General features: G+C 48.6%; 2 protein-coding genes across 2 annotated transcripts; both read left to right on the top strand.

Moving 5' to 3' along the window:
* Nucleotides 1–10,870: 10,870 nt before the first annotated feature.
* On the top strand, nucleotides 10,871–11,722 carry N7474_005024 (uncharacterized protein; the record flags this gene model as incomplete). Its single annotated transcript, XM_057196439.1, has 2 exons — nucleotides 10,871–10,951; nucleotides 11,006–11,722. The coding sequence occupies 2 exons, from the start codon at nucleotides 10,871–10,873 to the stop codon at nucleotides 11,720–11,722; spliced, it is 798 nt and encodes a 265-aa protein (XP_057053835.1).
* A 2,327-nt stretch (nucleotides 11,723–14,049) lies between these two features.
* N7474_005023 (uncharacterized protein) lies at nucleotides 14,050–15,809 on the top strand (the record flags this gene model as incomplete). Its single annotated transcript, XM_057196438.1, has 3 exons — nucleotides 14,050–14,080; nucleotides 14,821–15,110; nucleotides 15,165–15,809. 3 exons carry the CDS (start codon nucleotides 14,050–14,052, stop codon nucleotides 15,807–15,809), a joined length of 966 nt encoding a protein of 321 aa, XP_057053834.1.
* Nucleotides 15,810–15,860: the final 51 nt, after the last annotated feature.

Genomic DNA, 15,860 nt, shown 5'->3' with positions numbered 1-15,860 from the left:
TAGCGCCAACATAGCTAAGATACAAAACTGAAGAACTCCCGCCCATGAAGAGGAGGTATGGCCCTGTTATTTGTATCTTGGGTTTTGTAGGAGTAAATCGGGGACAGTCATATCGAGGCTTGGGCCTGGGTAAGATTGCCCCATTGCATTTGCAATCTAGTCGTTCTGTGGCTACTATTTAGTGGGTCTTAAGTGGATTCCAAGCAAGTGCATTGGACAACCGGAACCATCTCGGGACAAGAAATTTTTATCTCGGGTGATCTTCGGGAGCGATCGATAATTCATTTACCGGATGTAGCTTGAGTTAGATACAGCCCTATGCGGGAGTGCTGCCAGGCCTGCCTGACGGCCGAGGGAATGACTCCCAGGGCCCACAATCAGGCGAGCCGCATATGCCGATTGTTATTCTTTTGGGAACAAAAGCCTGCCTGATGTTAGAGATGCGTCACAATACCCTTGGGTTGATTGTTTTACCGGTCTGAGCAACAGAGACCCGCGGGTGAATTTTGGGTGCGACTAAGTATATTTCCAGGACTGATAGCTGGCCCCTGAAACCTAGGTGCCGCGAGTATTTACATACAGGCCCCTGGCCCCCTTGTCCATGCGTTCTTACATGCGATCAGTGCGCAGCTGAGAGGCTGCAACAAGCCTCGAAGATCAGGCATTCAATCGCGATATACATGACATTACATGTGTCCTCACAATCTTGGTTGGTATTTATAAGGTCTAGATTTAAAATTCAAAAATCATACGCAACTCATTTATTGGCTGTATCGCTCCTCTTCGAAACAATGTATTTCGAATGTCAGCTAAATAATGCTTCATTCGCTCGGCTGATTGTTTTTTTTTTTTTTTGGCAGCAGACTCCTTTTCTCAAGGTTTGCTTTACCTTATGGGTGGACTTCATCAGGGCCCATGAATGGCCCAAAGTTTTGGACCCATGATCCATTAAATGCACATGTTTCTAAGGATATTTTATAAAAAGGAATTGTTTAGGGATTTATACATGCTATGGAAAATAAGCGCCTTTTCCGTCCTACGTATGGACTTCAGCGACTTTCTTCAGAAGTGATCTTACAATGTCCTCATGGCCTCCTGATAAACTCGCCTGAAGTGCATTTCAATATTCGCCTCCCTGCACATTGACGTTGGCGCCCTTCGCTAACAGTAGCTGAACAATCTCTTTATGGCCTCGAGCTGAGCAGCTTGAAGCGGATTGTCAAATTGACCACTCTGGTTGTCATCGTGACCAACAGCAGATTGATACTCCCCTCGTGGCCTGCAAGGGTATCTTACAATATTTTCTGCTGAATCAAAATGGTTGGTATATTTCGTCTCGTAGGACATATATCCTCGTCCGAAGGAATGTCACCCGGGTCGTTGTGCTTAACGCCATCCATACTGAAGTAAAATACGGCTACATTAAGGTTTCTAGCGGTAACAGCATGTTCTCCTTCGTTGTTATATTGTTGTTGATATCTAAACACTGCTCATTGGAATTCCACGAAATTTTTGTAGGCAGAGACGAGGATTCATTTCCTAGCTGAAAACGGTAGTCATTTGGCGCTCAGGATGAATTATTACCTTACCCTTGTGATGTTCTACTTGATATGTTCCACAGCAGCGATGTAGAGCGGAGTGCTTTGATCCGAGAAAATTTCTCTGGTTTCATAGCAACTCCTTCGGGCAGGACCTGTGGAGCTCAGGTCTGGGTGACCGTCGGCAAAAACTCGCAAAGCGTCGGGACCTGCTTGGTAAAACGGAAAGTTGATCATTCCTGCTAATACATCATTTCAAAGGTTAGCAGGCCTAACACAGATTTTTAAATTATGCGAAAAGACTGAGTCGAACAAACGAAGACTAATCTATCCTAAATGATAGATAAAAGGAACAATAAATCGGGGGGGGTTGAATGCAGTAACCAGCATGCTAAGCTGCACGTGTAACTGCACATCATTGGTTCTGACGAGCACGACCACAGGGTACTCACTCCCCAGATATATAAAGGGCTTGCACACCCTGGGGAAATCCAGGCTATTCCTCCTTCGAGAGCACCTATTCCCATGCTCCATGCCTCGCTGATCCGGGGGTTGGTGTCAAATCAAAAGATTCCATACTCAGTTGCCCGATCTCCGCTTGCTGGTTTACCGACTGTCAGTCGTTCCCTGCTAACCTTTGAAATGATGTATTAGCAGGAATGATCAACTGTCCGTTTTACCAAGCAGGTCCTGACCTTCCTTTCTCAAGCGAATAACATCCCGTTCCTTCTTCACCCTACTTGTTTTTTCTACTGTGGGTCATTATTGGCGTCACGGGATACTGATGTCGCTCAAACATCTTGCGGGGCAAGATTTGTCCGTGGCAGGCGCGGCAAAATAAATCAACCCGCCCGCCCTGGTGTCCCTTAGGTAATGGGTTATCGTGCCGCTCATACGAACTACCAATGGCAGCAGTCGAAGTTAAGCTTCACCTACTACGTTGCAGCAGCTTTCCGCCAATAGTTATCCCAGCGTCGCCGTCTTGTGACAGTGCGACCCGCAGCGCTTGTGCTCAGGCCCATGGTGTTGGATGTGTTGTGCTGACAATTGGTGAGCGGATATGCGAGAGCCTGGTGATGAGCGGAGTACTGGCTAAGGAGCTGAGTGTGCAAATAACCTAACGGACTGGCGCTGTGCGCTGTCTCACGTCATTTCTACCGGAGATGCTGGGGTTCAGCAGGCACCCTAGCCACTCGCAAGGTATAAATTGATGAGCCTAGCTCTCACCAGAGAAATCCTTTTTTCGCCGGAATAAACTCAGTGTTGCTCCTAAATAAGGCTATTAACGCGGACTTTTCTTCTGACGCTTTTCAACATTATAACTTCATCGAAATGACACCTTGCACCTGTAACTGCTGCGGTGGCAACTGCGGCTCTTGCTCCTGCTCCTCGTGCACTGTGAGTTGCTCCCTTTCTAGGGATTTGAAAGTCATTTCGCTGATTTTGTATTTACCGTGTAGCACTAAGTCCACCTCGACGACATGGGGCTGGCTTGTGATGGTTCCGGTTGCGTGGGAAGCTGTTGCAACAGACGCCGTGGACACTGAGAAGCCGTTCTTTTTCTTTGTCACGCCCTTATTTCCGTTCTGAGTTAGTGCTGGAAAGCATAGTTGAAAGAAAGGGGTTGGATGCGATGGGCCTTCAGAGTGCTTGACCGAGAATTTCCTCCTACTTGTTGAATTCTGTTTGTGTTTAGCAATGCCTCTTGGGCATAGTCGCTCATTTCATTATAATAACAATCCCGCTCTTTCATAGTGGAATAAGTATACTGTCGAGAAGACTGCAAACATGTTAGAATATGGTATTGTGCGACTAAATTCCTTGCAGCTCCATTCGAATAGAACTTGGAATAGGTTTATAACTAAAGGTGCAAGGCCACCACGTTGGGGGCATATGTAGCATTTTACCTGAGATTTTACGCTATCCTTATTGAGGAATGAGGTTCCAATTTAATGAGGCGGAACCCTTTTGAAATCTGCTTTACCTCGATTCTGCTCATTGGCTGGAGCTGTATCGAGTACACTCTTAATTGCAATTTCCCGCGACTGGTGAAAAAGGCATATCTTTGCCAGATAGGTGACACGACCAAGGATGGCCCATGGGGGTAAGTACCTTGGCAGCCACCACGGGCTGAACATCTCCTTGCTTCGACTCTGTGCTCAGAGTACCTTGGTATCTGGATGAAGTTTCAGGTGCGGATCATACCTTAGCAATTCTATTTCGTCAAGACTTCTTAGCTCCAGGTAAAATTTCTTCAACAGCAAGCAAGCAGGCATAATATTAGAAACTGTAGACTGCGATATCCCTAGCTTTCGTTACATATGGTCCTAATATGATCGGCCAAACGATTGAAAGGCTTGTGTGTTCCATTTACGATGCATGATCACGTCGATCTTCCCCTGGTGTAAGCTTGACATGGTTGGATGCATACAGCGTACTCCACAGATTCCACGTCCGAATCCAATGAACGAACGAATGTTGATACGGCGTGCGATCACCTATCTGACCAGATCAAAATTTTGGAAAACTCAAAACCAAACGGGAATCGGTCCAAATACGATGCGCAGCTGAGCAGCGCGGTACATCTCCAACAGAGAGATGTCTCTGGCGTACAGGAACAGATGCAAGACCAAGAACTACAGAGCCGGAATGCCGGTGCTCCGGTACCATCTGCACCAAATTTTCAAACTGCATCCTCAACTGGTATCCCTGGATCCGGACAGCGCCGGGTGGCAAAACGAAATCGAACGTATAGCCCCAGAACCACGACTGGCTGTGTGACTTGTCGACGCAGGAAAAAGAAATGTGACGAGCAATCTCCTTCGTGTAAGTCGAGAATTACTTTAAAATGGCCTTTACGGGCGATATCACAAACAGTTATTTAAAGGCTAATTGTGCTCTGCAGGCAACACCTGCATTCGAGCTGGATTTATATGTGAGGGTTATATGCCGAAAACAACTCGACGCAGGCGAAAGAGGTCTTTAAGCTTAGAGAACCTCGTTCCGCTGATGCAAAGACAGCACTGCTTAGATATCAATGGATGGTCTCCACAAGAAATGCCCCTGCCCCATGAAAGACAATCTAGCCTGATCGAGGCCCGCTGGCCACCAAGGCCAGTTGTGACTGATACCCAGGAATGCAATTCCAGCACAAGTGGCACACGTTCCAGCCTCACGTCCTGGTCGCAACAAGACATGCTCAGTGACTCTCATCACTCACATATGGTTTCGGATAATCGGAATGCTCCACAGATGGATCGCATGAGAGTCAACCCAGATCCGATCCTCTAAAACTTAGGCATCTCCTGAACTGAAACCTGGCAATACCGCACGAAGTGTATCAATTAATGGTGATCTTTTTCTCACAAACAAGTAATAGGATATTGGAACGCTCTACTATACAGTACATACACATGGACATATATGGTCAAGATAGCTGCATACAGCACCGTTAACTGGTGGGTCATGGTCATTGAAAATGCACACACTCAAGCTGTAGTCCGTTGATGTTACAGTGTCTTGGATACGTGGAAAGTTCCTGTCTCATGGACTATAGTTCATTTGCTAATATAGCTGGATTCGAAATTGGTTTCCATATTTTACACAGAGAAATTGTTTCCGAAACCCCAAATCCAAGAAGCACACTATGTTGGATACGGTTACCGTAGACGCACGCGCTCGTTCGCCAAGCTCACAGGAGGAAGGTCCTTTCAAGACATCTGTCAGTGCAATTATCCACCTGGAAATTTACAATGTGATCCAGCTGCTGCATTCCTAGCGCTTACTCAGCTAACCGCCACTGTCTATTATGGAAACTGGCGCTCGATGTGGAATTTACACGTCCATTTTCCACTCCGACAATTCCCGCCTGTCTGGTCTATAAATACAGTCAGAATAGCTAGTCTGAATAGCATCGATTTCATCATTCTCCAATGAGACTACTAGGTAGAATTACTAGTGCATACGCCTATCAGACATCCTGACAACATCATTTCACAAGCTGTAAGTTACATGTACCGAAAACGCAGGAACAGTCAACATATGATTGCTGATTCAGCTAAATGACAGGTGCATCGCAAAAAAAGTTGAACTAACAACCAATCAGTTGACTTGCTCCTCCTGTCCTCGTTTGTAAATGTCGATCGCGGCTTCCAAACGCATCCAGCGCAGCGCGAAGAATTCACGGCTAGAGTTTTCTGTGAGCGCTGGCCACATTTCGATGAGGAAGATGGCACCACCGTTGCAGTAGATACGCTTAGACGAATGTGATCGAAGGTCACAAGATGACAGATATCGCCCTACTTTGGGGTACTGTAAACTGCGGCAGGGTCCGCTAGGTAGTTGGATTTGATCTTTATACGCATATTATCGGTGGGTACAGATCCGCTGCCATCTAGCTCGGAGGGCATCCGCGCTTCTTCGGGAGTCACGCTCTCTTAGAACACGGATGAGCTGAATGACTATGATACCTTGGGCGGTTTTTTCCTTGAATCTCAAATCCCAGTCGTGGGACTTCACTTGAGAAAGTATTTCAACGCGTTCCGAGGGGTGCATATCAGGGAGCCCAGTGATATTAAAGCATGCTTCCTCTGGAACGGATAATAACGACACTGCCGGGTTGCGAGCGCACAATATTTCCCATAGTCGATCAACCATTGACTGGACAACTTCGTAGTATATATTTCCTACTAGCGGAGCCGGTCTCTTCATATCGAGATTATTGTGCCGTGCACTATGTCGAGTTGGAACCGATGCGAGGATAGCAGAACAGAGTATCTGGTCCCGAAAGGAGAAATGTGGCCTTTTATGCGTCCGATAGGGCGGAAAGAAGTGGCAGATTCCTTCCTAGCGTAGGCATCTGTGATGGCCTCGGTGGACGTTGGTGGATGGCAGGAGCAAGTTCCCTGTTCCTATTAGTGGCACAGCTACTGTGGGCTATAGAAGAGTTGCCGTCTAGAACCATCGATGTCTGAACAATGCTGGGGGAGAGCGCCAACGTGGTCTGAGGTGCAGCCACCTAGGCGGGCGGGGCAGAAAGCGCATTAATGAAATACCTGAGTACAGGGAACGTGGCGAATCAATATTGTCAGGTATTTTACCACTTCGAAGTGACGCGCAGAGGCTATCTGTAATCTAGCTGGATCCGGACTAGACAGTTTCACCATCGCTTTAGCGTTTGGGTTTGACATAGTTCCTCTGTGTGCAAAATGGAAGTCAATTCTGAAGTCAGCTATATGAGACGATGTTGACCTAAATTCATTAGCTTCTTGTTCGAACCATTGGCTACTGGGCATCGCTGTTCTACTATACACTCATTATCTTGACATTGTCCTGTTCACCACTGTTCGCCGCCGAGAAAAATGCGTCCCAACGTCCTGTTTCCCCTGTTCCTCGTGCTAGCGAGCGTGTCTCTCACTTATCGGACCGAGGTCGCCATCGAGCGCCGCACGTTCGGCCCACAGCTTTCATTCTGGGAGGTACCCCAGACAGTGTCAGCGATTGCCCTCGTCTGTGCCCTCCTTGGTCGTGGTGCTCATGCCTCCGGAGATATGCTATCTGGTTTGAGGCCCCAGGCTAGTCCCAAGTTGGTGGTGAATAGAGCAACTGCGGGCCCAGTCCGCTTGGCGAGATTTCTGAATACGTTGTGCATTGTACAGCTATGCCGGTCTCGTTTTCACTTCCTTCCATGGTTCCATCTACTGAAGCACCGATTCCCCAATTGTGTCCAGATCAGTAAGATAATAGGCCATTTTTCCCCCGGACTACAGTATCAGCTTGCACTGCGTTCCGAGCCGTACTGTAAAAGTGAAGTGGCGTCGACACCTGGGGCCTGACAAATGATTGCACCGTTGCAAGTTGGGTCCAGCAAAGCCTGGTGGGAGGACGACACAGAAGATGGATACAAAAATACAGTCATTCTCGAAATCGGCTTGACCAAAATACACTTGATAACTCATCTCTCGCCCCACCGCCAAGGCCTTGGCGCAGATCCATCATTGAGCGGGCCGCATTAAATGGATGGACACCATAAAATGCAGCTTGTATGGTACAATACCTTGCGACGTAATATTACAAATGTGTATGAGACTGGAGTGGAATTGTTTGGAAACCCATAGTGGATCTCTGCAAATCAGGGGGCTATTCAGGCGTCTTGGCGTTTTCTATAGCCTTTGCATTCGCATGACAATACGGGGAAACCGAATGCACATAGGACAAAATGTGGAAGTGCGGATTAGGCATGTTCACTAGTAAACTACCAGGTAGTCAATGATGAAAACGATGGTATTTAGTCTATCTATCTTGTCTAGTATTTATAGGGGCAGAGAAGCGAAAAACTCTGCTACGTGGAAATTGCCCTAGGACGCCTAGTTTTCCTGATGGGAGATCAGGTGATCAGGATGCGGCAGATGAACCACCTAGGAAATCACTAGTAGAGGATTTATCCTGACATTATACACTCCTACCTCAATGCCCCTCCATAACCTCCCTCATCCATCCTTCTCAGCAAAATTATCTGAGAACTGTTGGAATCTCACTAAGACATAAACCACTATTCCGCACACCTAAGTCCTACTAAGCCAAATATAGATCAAGATGCTTGAAGACAGGGTTTCGGCTTCAAAAGCGAAAAAAGGATCTATACTCGGTAAGATCCGAAGATGATCGATGCAATCAGCGCACGGATTAAATTCCCTAGCGATGTTATTAATGGCCCCTAAAGGCACTAGCAAAATCAACGTCTATTATTAATTTTTTTTCCTTAGTCGCGCCCGTTCGTGAACAAGCAGATCGACATGAAGATGTATCCCTTCTTTTTCTTAAACGAATCCCTCCCTTATTAGGACACACTACAATCTTCGGGTCTGCTCCATAACAGATTGCAAGACCTCGGAGCTTGTGACTGATCGTCATTCCAATTCATAGCGGAATGCCACTCCATCTAATAGTGTCAAGAAATGTGGAAGATCCATTCCCCTTCGCATGCTCAGCGCCTAGCGACCCCTAACGCGATTATTCAGAATCACGTGCCCTCACTACTGCATGATTTAGTTATAAAGCAAGGGTTGTCTATTTGACCTATCCGTGGTTGTAGAAGATATCATATCAAACAACGGACGACAGGATACAAACACCAGCAAATATGCGACCTATTCTAATCGCCTCGGCATTTTTCTTCGCCATTACGATGGCTGCGCCAGCCAACGAACCACCTCGGTCTAATGCGTTAGTTGAGCGTCAGGTAAGTTCCGCCTACTGATGAAAGGAAGCCACTAGATGAAGTCAGAAACATGGCTACGTGGATACAGGACTAACGCAGACGACATCGACAGGGTGTAAGTGTTGATTCCAAACCAACGGAGATGGCTATCTGGATACAGGACTAACGCAGACGATATCGATAGTCTGTAAGTGTTGATTCTTAACCAACGGAGGATGCAGCACTAACGCAGACGACATCGACAGGGTGTAAGTGTTGATTTCCAATCAACGGAGATGGCTATCTGGATGCAGCACTAACGCAGACGACATCGACAGGGTGTAAGTGTTGATTCCCAACCAACGGAGATGGCTATCTGGATGCAGGACTAATGCAGACGACATCGATAGCAAGTAAGTGTTGATTCCCAACCAACGGAGATGGCTATCTGGATGCAGGACTAATGCAGACGACATCGATAGATAGTAAGTGTTGATCCTCAACCAACGGAGATGGCTATCTGGATGCAGCACTAACGCAGACGACATCGATAGGATGTAAGTGTTGATCCTCAACCAACGGAGATGGCTATCTGGATGCAGGACTAACACAGACGACATCGATAGGCTGTAAGTGTTGATCCTCAACCAACGGAGATGGCTATCTGGATGCAGGACTAACGCAGACGACATCGATAGGGTGTAAGTGTTGACTCTGACGAGAATATTGGAGACAATCATACTAACATAATCTAGTAAATCTATTACGATTCAGAAGAGGCTTTACAGACCCCTGCTATACTGGTCTTATTCTTTTTGATCGTGAAGTCGCTTAATGAACAAATAGCAGAGCAAGGGGGAACAGGTTTAGCAAGTGTTATGTGGTGCGGTGCGGCTATTAAGAGGGGTTGCATTTCATGTATGCCTTGGTATGGGTTTTGTCCTATGTGCATTAGGTTTCCCCGTATTGTTATGCGAATGCAAAGGCTATAGAAAACGCCAAGACGCCTGAATAGCCCCCTGATTTGCAGAGATCCACTAAAACAGCGCTCGACAATCTATGTGCGAGAAGGAATGGGTGTTCCTAGGTTCGACTCCAAGGAAGGATATCTGTTTAATGCCCTATAGATAGGATTTTCATCAATAGAAATGCAGTAGCGAGTGCCAAGTGCGTCATTTATGATCAACTAGTCACACCCCGTCGCTGCTAGTCGTCAGCGCCTATAGCACATCACCTTGATCAATAAGCCCATAGATAGCGGCCCTCTCGGCGTGATTTACAAAGACCCATTATCGGTTTCCATGGAATTCCACAGGCTTTTCGTATGCTTGTGTAACCTTGCGTAGTTAGGTACTGTAACATACAGATCGCGTTTTACCCTGCCCCTCGGTTTGATGCGGGCCGCGCGATGACTGATCGGCGCTAAGGCCTTGGCGGTGGGGCCAGAAACTAGTTGTCATATGTGTATTGGTCAAGCCGATTTCGAGAATCACTGTATCTTCTCAGATTTCACTGCACAAAATACTTCCGTGAGGTAAGCGTTACAGTATACAGTGGGAAGGTAGGTAGAGTAATCGCATACGTTTCTCGTCAAATCAATGGAACCACCTGATGCTATCTTGAATAGAGGGCAGATAGACTGGGCAGATTCTTTTTGCAGAAGACTTGAACATTACTACTGCTCGAACGAACTGCGTGAAACAAAGGATATTGGTGGGTCCATGAGAACGAACGAGAACGAGCATTTAAATTCCTACGACATTGGCCACTGTGCTTGAAGATGAATATGTTATTTTCCACAACGAGTAAACTGCACATTTGGTTTTACCTGCAGATTCACGTGGTACCACCATATCGGAATCGGGGGAGCCAGCGGACAAGGAGCAGTTGACCAAAACTAAGCCAAGACTAGAGAAGATCCCCCGCCGGGGGCGGGGGGGGGAATTATAGTGCGTTGCTTTATGAGTTACGCGGCCTCCATTATCCTTGCAAAGAAAAGCAGACAAACGCAGTTACCGCAAATAACGTTACGAGAATCGTTCATAACCGCTGCGCCCCGCCTCTTTCAACCGTTCGCCAACAAATTCATTATCGCATCCCGAACCTGTTCGTTGTCATCGCTATATCAACGAAAATGAACAAGTCCTCCCAGGAAAAGATCACTTCTAAGCTCTTGCACATGCTACGAAATGTGGCAGGAGGGAAAGAAGTCTTAGTAAGTATGATAATCTAGCGCCGGTCCACAGTTTTCTCATCACACCGGCCGCAGGATTCTTTGATGTCCGATCACAAACGCTGTGGTTTGGTAGCTAAAAACCTCTACAATGTCTGTGAGGAATTGGCTCAGGATAGGGAGCGGATCGAAAGCGGTATCGAAAGAGCGACAGAGCTGGATCCGACCATGAAAAATATGCTCAGAGAAATTGGGATTGAATCACCGTTGCTGGAGACATCAACTAAAGCAAGCAGTGGACAAGGGATTGGGCATGGTCAAGTGGATGATCGTTTCCACGCTGGCGACATGGCGCCACAGACTCGACAGCCTCGGCCGAGTGCGACGCAGCGCTCGTCTCTCCATCAGGGACTGCCGGTCACAACCCAGAGACAGTCTCCTCCGCAGCCCATCTCGGACCTGAGCGTGTCGTGGCCAATGAACCAAAATCCATATCCAAGCTCAGGAAATCCTCCATCGAACCACGTCCAGCCCCCGTCTCATCTCGCGCCGGGCCTCCCTCAAGGCCCGGTGGGCACAATGCAGCAGCAAAATGGATTCACCGTTGATCCGGGGCAGTTTGGCGCCTCGACTGCCAACGGCAACGGACTCTCTGTGCACCCCTCTCAGATTCCGACGACTCAGCAGGGTATGGCTAACTGGGAGTTTGCTACACAAAACCCAGTTTCCGCCGCATCTACAAATGGCCATACCCAGCATCCCGATATATACGACCTTGACCGCTTTTTTACTAGCCTGGGGGAGAATATTTAAGTGTCAAGGGGCGGCGGTACTATGTATCTTGTGTTGTCTACTTAATGCGTGTCTACTTAATGCGTGTCTACTTAATGCGTGTCTACTTAATGCGTGTCTACTTAATGCGTGTCTACTTAATGCGTGTCTACTTAATGCGTGCCACCTATATGAAAGCCTAGCTCCACGCTAATATCTCGTATTCGATCCACAGCAATAGCTGCCGGATCTCCTTACCTCGCGGAGACGTCCTAAGGTGCATTAAGCAAACAACGGTAGACGTAGGAGGTTCTTAGTGCACGATCCGCTCGGTGCTAGGCAAGCCACCCTGTATAGATTTTAGGTCCCGTTTAGGAACGGTAGCTACATCTGCCACACAAGGATCCTTTGTTTGGATATGTCCACTTCTGGGGCATCTTTTCCCCCCGTCCCTGTCCTGGGCTCTGCTTGTGTAGTAGGACCCCGCCCGATTTTGCATGGGGCGAGTCTCGTTATGATCTGATAGAGCCCCTTGTGTGGATCAAAGATAGGTTGGGATCCTAGTCTGTGAGCGGAGATTGAGCCGCCAACAAGGCATCCCAAGGACTATCGGAGATAGAAAAAAGTCCCGTCCGAGAAAGCTCTCGCTACGTCCACGTGACCAATCGCCCCCTATGCTCTTCGGCCAGGAGGATAGATGCATGCCCTCGTCTGATCTAGTTTGACGAGCATGGCACACTGTCGGCCTCAAAGTAGACGCGCCGGCGAGGGGTCCTGTCCCACGGTGTCCGACATAAACCCGATACACTAGAGAGCAAGCACAACGGAAAATTGACAAATACAACCCTATCTAGTCTGGTAGGCTCCAATGGCGGAGGTCAGGGTCTAGGTCCGGTTCCCAGTCTCTCACCGCTAAGGAAATCTAGGCCCAGCGTGTCCAGTACTTGAGTACATGTATATTATCTAAGAGCCATCCTAGCATCAACGTAGTTTCCTAAGTTAAAACGATGCCGTAGGAAAGCAGGCTTGGATAATTTGATTTCCCCTCGACTTAGCCTAGGGGCTCACTCTAGCAACGAGAGGGCAATAAAATCATCTTCCTACTAGTAGACATCGACCCCGATCGTTCAAAAGTACCGGGCGGAGACTAGGCGCCATGGACTAGCCGCAGCAGCTCTAGACCAGAGTCTGCCTTCTTTTACCCCGAGGATCACGTTGTTGGCTATGCCTGTGACTACCCGCGCCGCCTCCGCAGGCGTCGTGCAATTGGAAGAATGGGCCTCCAATCTCCACACGGGCGGCTTCCGGGCCGGGGAGCTCGTTGCATGCTTGTGCGGCAAGATGGGCACGCCTTCCTTCTGCCTCTGTACACAAGCCTCTTCCGACGTCTACAGTAGATCCGGATATGAATCCAAAGTAGATGATGTGTTTTTCTGTGGCCCCCCACGCCAACATCCTAGGATCCATCCTGTCTCGGCCCCTGTGAGGGTCTGTTGTAATCAAAGGACCCGAGTATGGCGGTGGGAGTCCTTCCGATTGGTCGAGGATGACGCTGTGGCTAACAATCGAGTAGGGGATCCAATTATCGATAGGGCAACGAGGTCGCTAAAGCATGAAACTATGGCAAGCTAGGCTGCGTTTAGTAAAATCGACTTGATTAGTCTAGAATTAGGCGCTGAGAAATCACGCTAAACACGGTCGTCACGAGAATTTCACGCCTAATGCACATCACGTGCGGTGCGGTGACGCGACGGGCCGCTGATCAGGAACACTCCTATTATAACGACCAACTCATTCGCCATGTCTATGCCAACCCAAGGGCCACCATAGTGGCATCGCGATGGACGCGAACGCTACGCTCATGGGATGGGGCTTCCCACGGTGAAAACGATGATCAGTATCTGCAGGACAGCTGCGTATGGCGCGGTCGTGACATGATGGCAGGGGTACTGGTCTGATTGACTGCGCCGTAAAACTGATTGACTGCGCCGTAAAACTGACATAGCGAAGGCCTCCTCCCCAGAACCAGCCCACCTGACTAGGACGAGTCATGCGAACCTGATCGCCTGGCCCCAATATCCTCATTGGTGACTAGGATGATTGTTGGGTTCGCTAAGAGGCCGTCTACAGGAGATCTCGCCTCCGACATCAGAGCTCTATCGGTTTACTAGAGAACGGATTGCGTCACCTTACAGACAGATAGCGCTGCCCCGGAGACTTGACCAATTGCCTTACGTATAGCACGGGTTGTTGGGTTCGCATTCACACCTACTAGTCGAGATAGGGAAAGAGACAGGGGCGTGCAACGCAGCGACTACGGTATGGTAGTGAGTCATGTTCCTGGGGGAACCCGTACCACCTATCCCAAGATGAGTGTTCTAGCCATCCTCGGATGTGTCGGTCCTAGACTATGGGACAAAGGGCACTCGCTGTGACCTGCTGACGCAATCGGTATTAGTCCATTTTCCTAGCCAACACGAATAATGGTTACGTCAAAGAGGCTCGCTTCGAATGGCTCACCCTCCCTATCGCAGGAATGGGACTTGCTATAGTCGAAAATAGGCCCCGTTGCGGAATTCTGAGAGGCATACGGCTACATGGCGGAAAGCAGGATTTCCACGAGTAGGTCACGCTAGCATAGAATTACTACCAAACGTATCCACAAAGGGGGCCAACAACAGAGCAGGGTCTCTTGTTGTTGACTATGGGGCAGCTGCAGTTGGCATCCCATCAAAGTGAAAACCGCCAATAGACATGCGCTGTCACAGTTTGCAATTGAAGGTGCGCGTATTTGCGTAGCTGTGTCTAGCATTACACGAGTCTAGCCAAGTAACCTGAACAGTGGCGTGATGGATGTTCCTCTTTTGTCTATGACTGAGTGTCCTGCCGCGAGGTGATCTCGGTGGCGTTTTGGAAACATCCCTGCCGTTGAACGCTGATTATCATTTCTATAATGCTGTAGGTGGATTATTTGAGTCTGGCTAGGTTTGCCTGCGCTGTGGGCTTCATCCCTGCTGGTGAACATTGACTACGGAGACTACACGCTGTAGTTGAATCACACGAGTCTGGCTGGATTCACCTGCGCCGTGTTGGCTTCATCCCTGCTGGTGAACATTGACTAGGGAGACTACAAGCTCCAGTTGGATGCGAGTCTCGTCATGTTGGCCTGCGTGGCGTGTTGGCTTCATCCCTGCTGGTGAACATTGACTATGGAGACTATACGCTGCAGTTGAATCACGCGAATCTGGCTGGGTTCGCCTGCGCCGTGTTGGCTTCATCCCTGCCGTTGAACATTGACTATGGAGACTATACGCTGCAGTTGAATCACGCGAGTCTGGCCGCGTTGGATTTATCCCTGCCGTTGAACATTAATTATGGATACTACACGCTGCAGTTGAATCACACGAATCTGGCTGGGTTCGCCTGCGCCGTGTTGGCTTCATCCCTGCCGTTGAACACTGCCTAGTGATACTACACGCTGCAGTTGAATCACGCGAGTCTGGCCGCGTTGGCTTCATCCCTGCTGGTGAACATTGACTATAGATACTACACGCTGCAGTTGAATCACACGAGTCTGGTCGTGTTGGATTTATCCCTGCCGTTGAACATTAATTATGGATACTACACGCTGCAGTTGAATCACGCGAATCTGGCTGGGTTCGCCTGCGCCGTGTTGGCTTCATCCCTGCTGGTGAACATTGACTATAGATACTACACGCTGCAGTTGAATCACACGAGTCTGGTCGTGTTGGATTTATCCCTGCTGGTGAACACTGACTATGGATGCTACGACACTGCAGTTGAATCACACGAGACTGGCCATGTTGACCTGCGTGGCGTGTTGGAAACATCCCTGCTGGTGAACACTGACTATGGATGCTACGACACTGCAGTTGAATCACAGGAGACTGGCCATGTTGACCTGCGTGGCGTGTTGGAAATATCCCTGCTGGTGAACACTGCTATCAGTGCTGTAATGCTGCAGTTGGATCACACGAGACTGGCTGGGTTTGCCTGCGCCGTGTTGGATTTATCCCTGCCGTTGAACACTGACTATGGATACTACGACGCTGCGGTTGGACCACCTTTGTCTGGCCGGTTCAGCTGCATGGCGTGTTGGATTTACTGATGCCTTTCACTAGTGATTATCACTACCGCAACACTGCCGTACACTACGTTA

The sequence above is a fragment of the Penicillium riverlandense genome (genome assembly GCF_028828495.1).
Source record: "Penicillium riverlandense strain IBT 135883 chromosome Unknown utg000003l_segment0_segment0, whole genome shotgun sequence".
Taxonomy (NCBI): domain Eukaryota; kingdom Fungi; phylum Ascomycota; class Eurotiomycetes; order Eurotiales; family Aspergillaceae; genus Penicillium; species Penicillium riverlandense.
The sequence above is the reverse complement of the archived record's forward strand: the minus strand, read 5'-3'. Positions and strand labels throughout refer to the sequence as shown.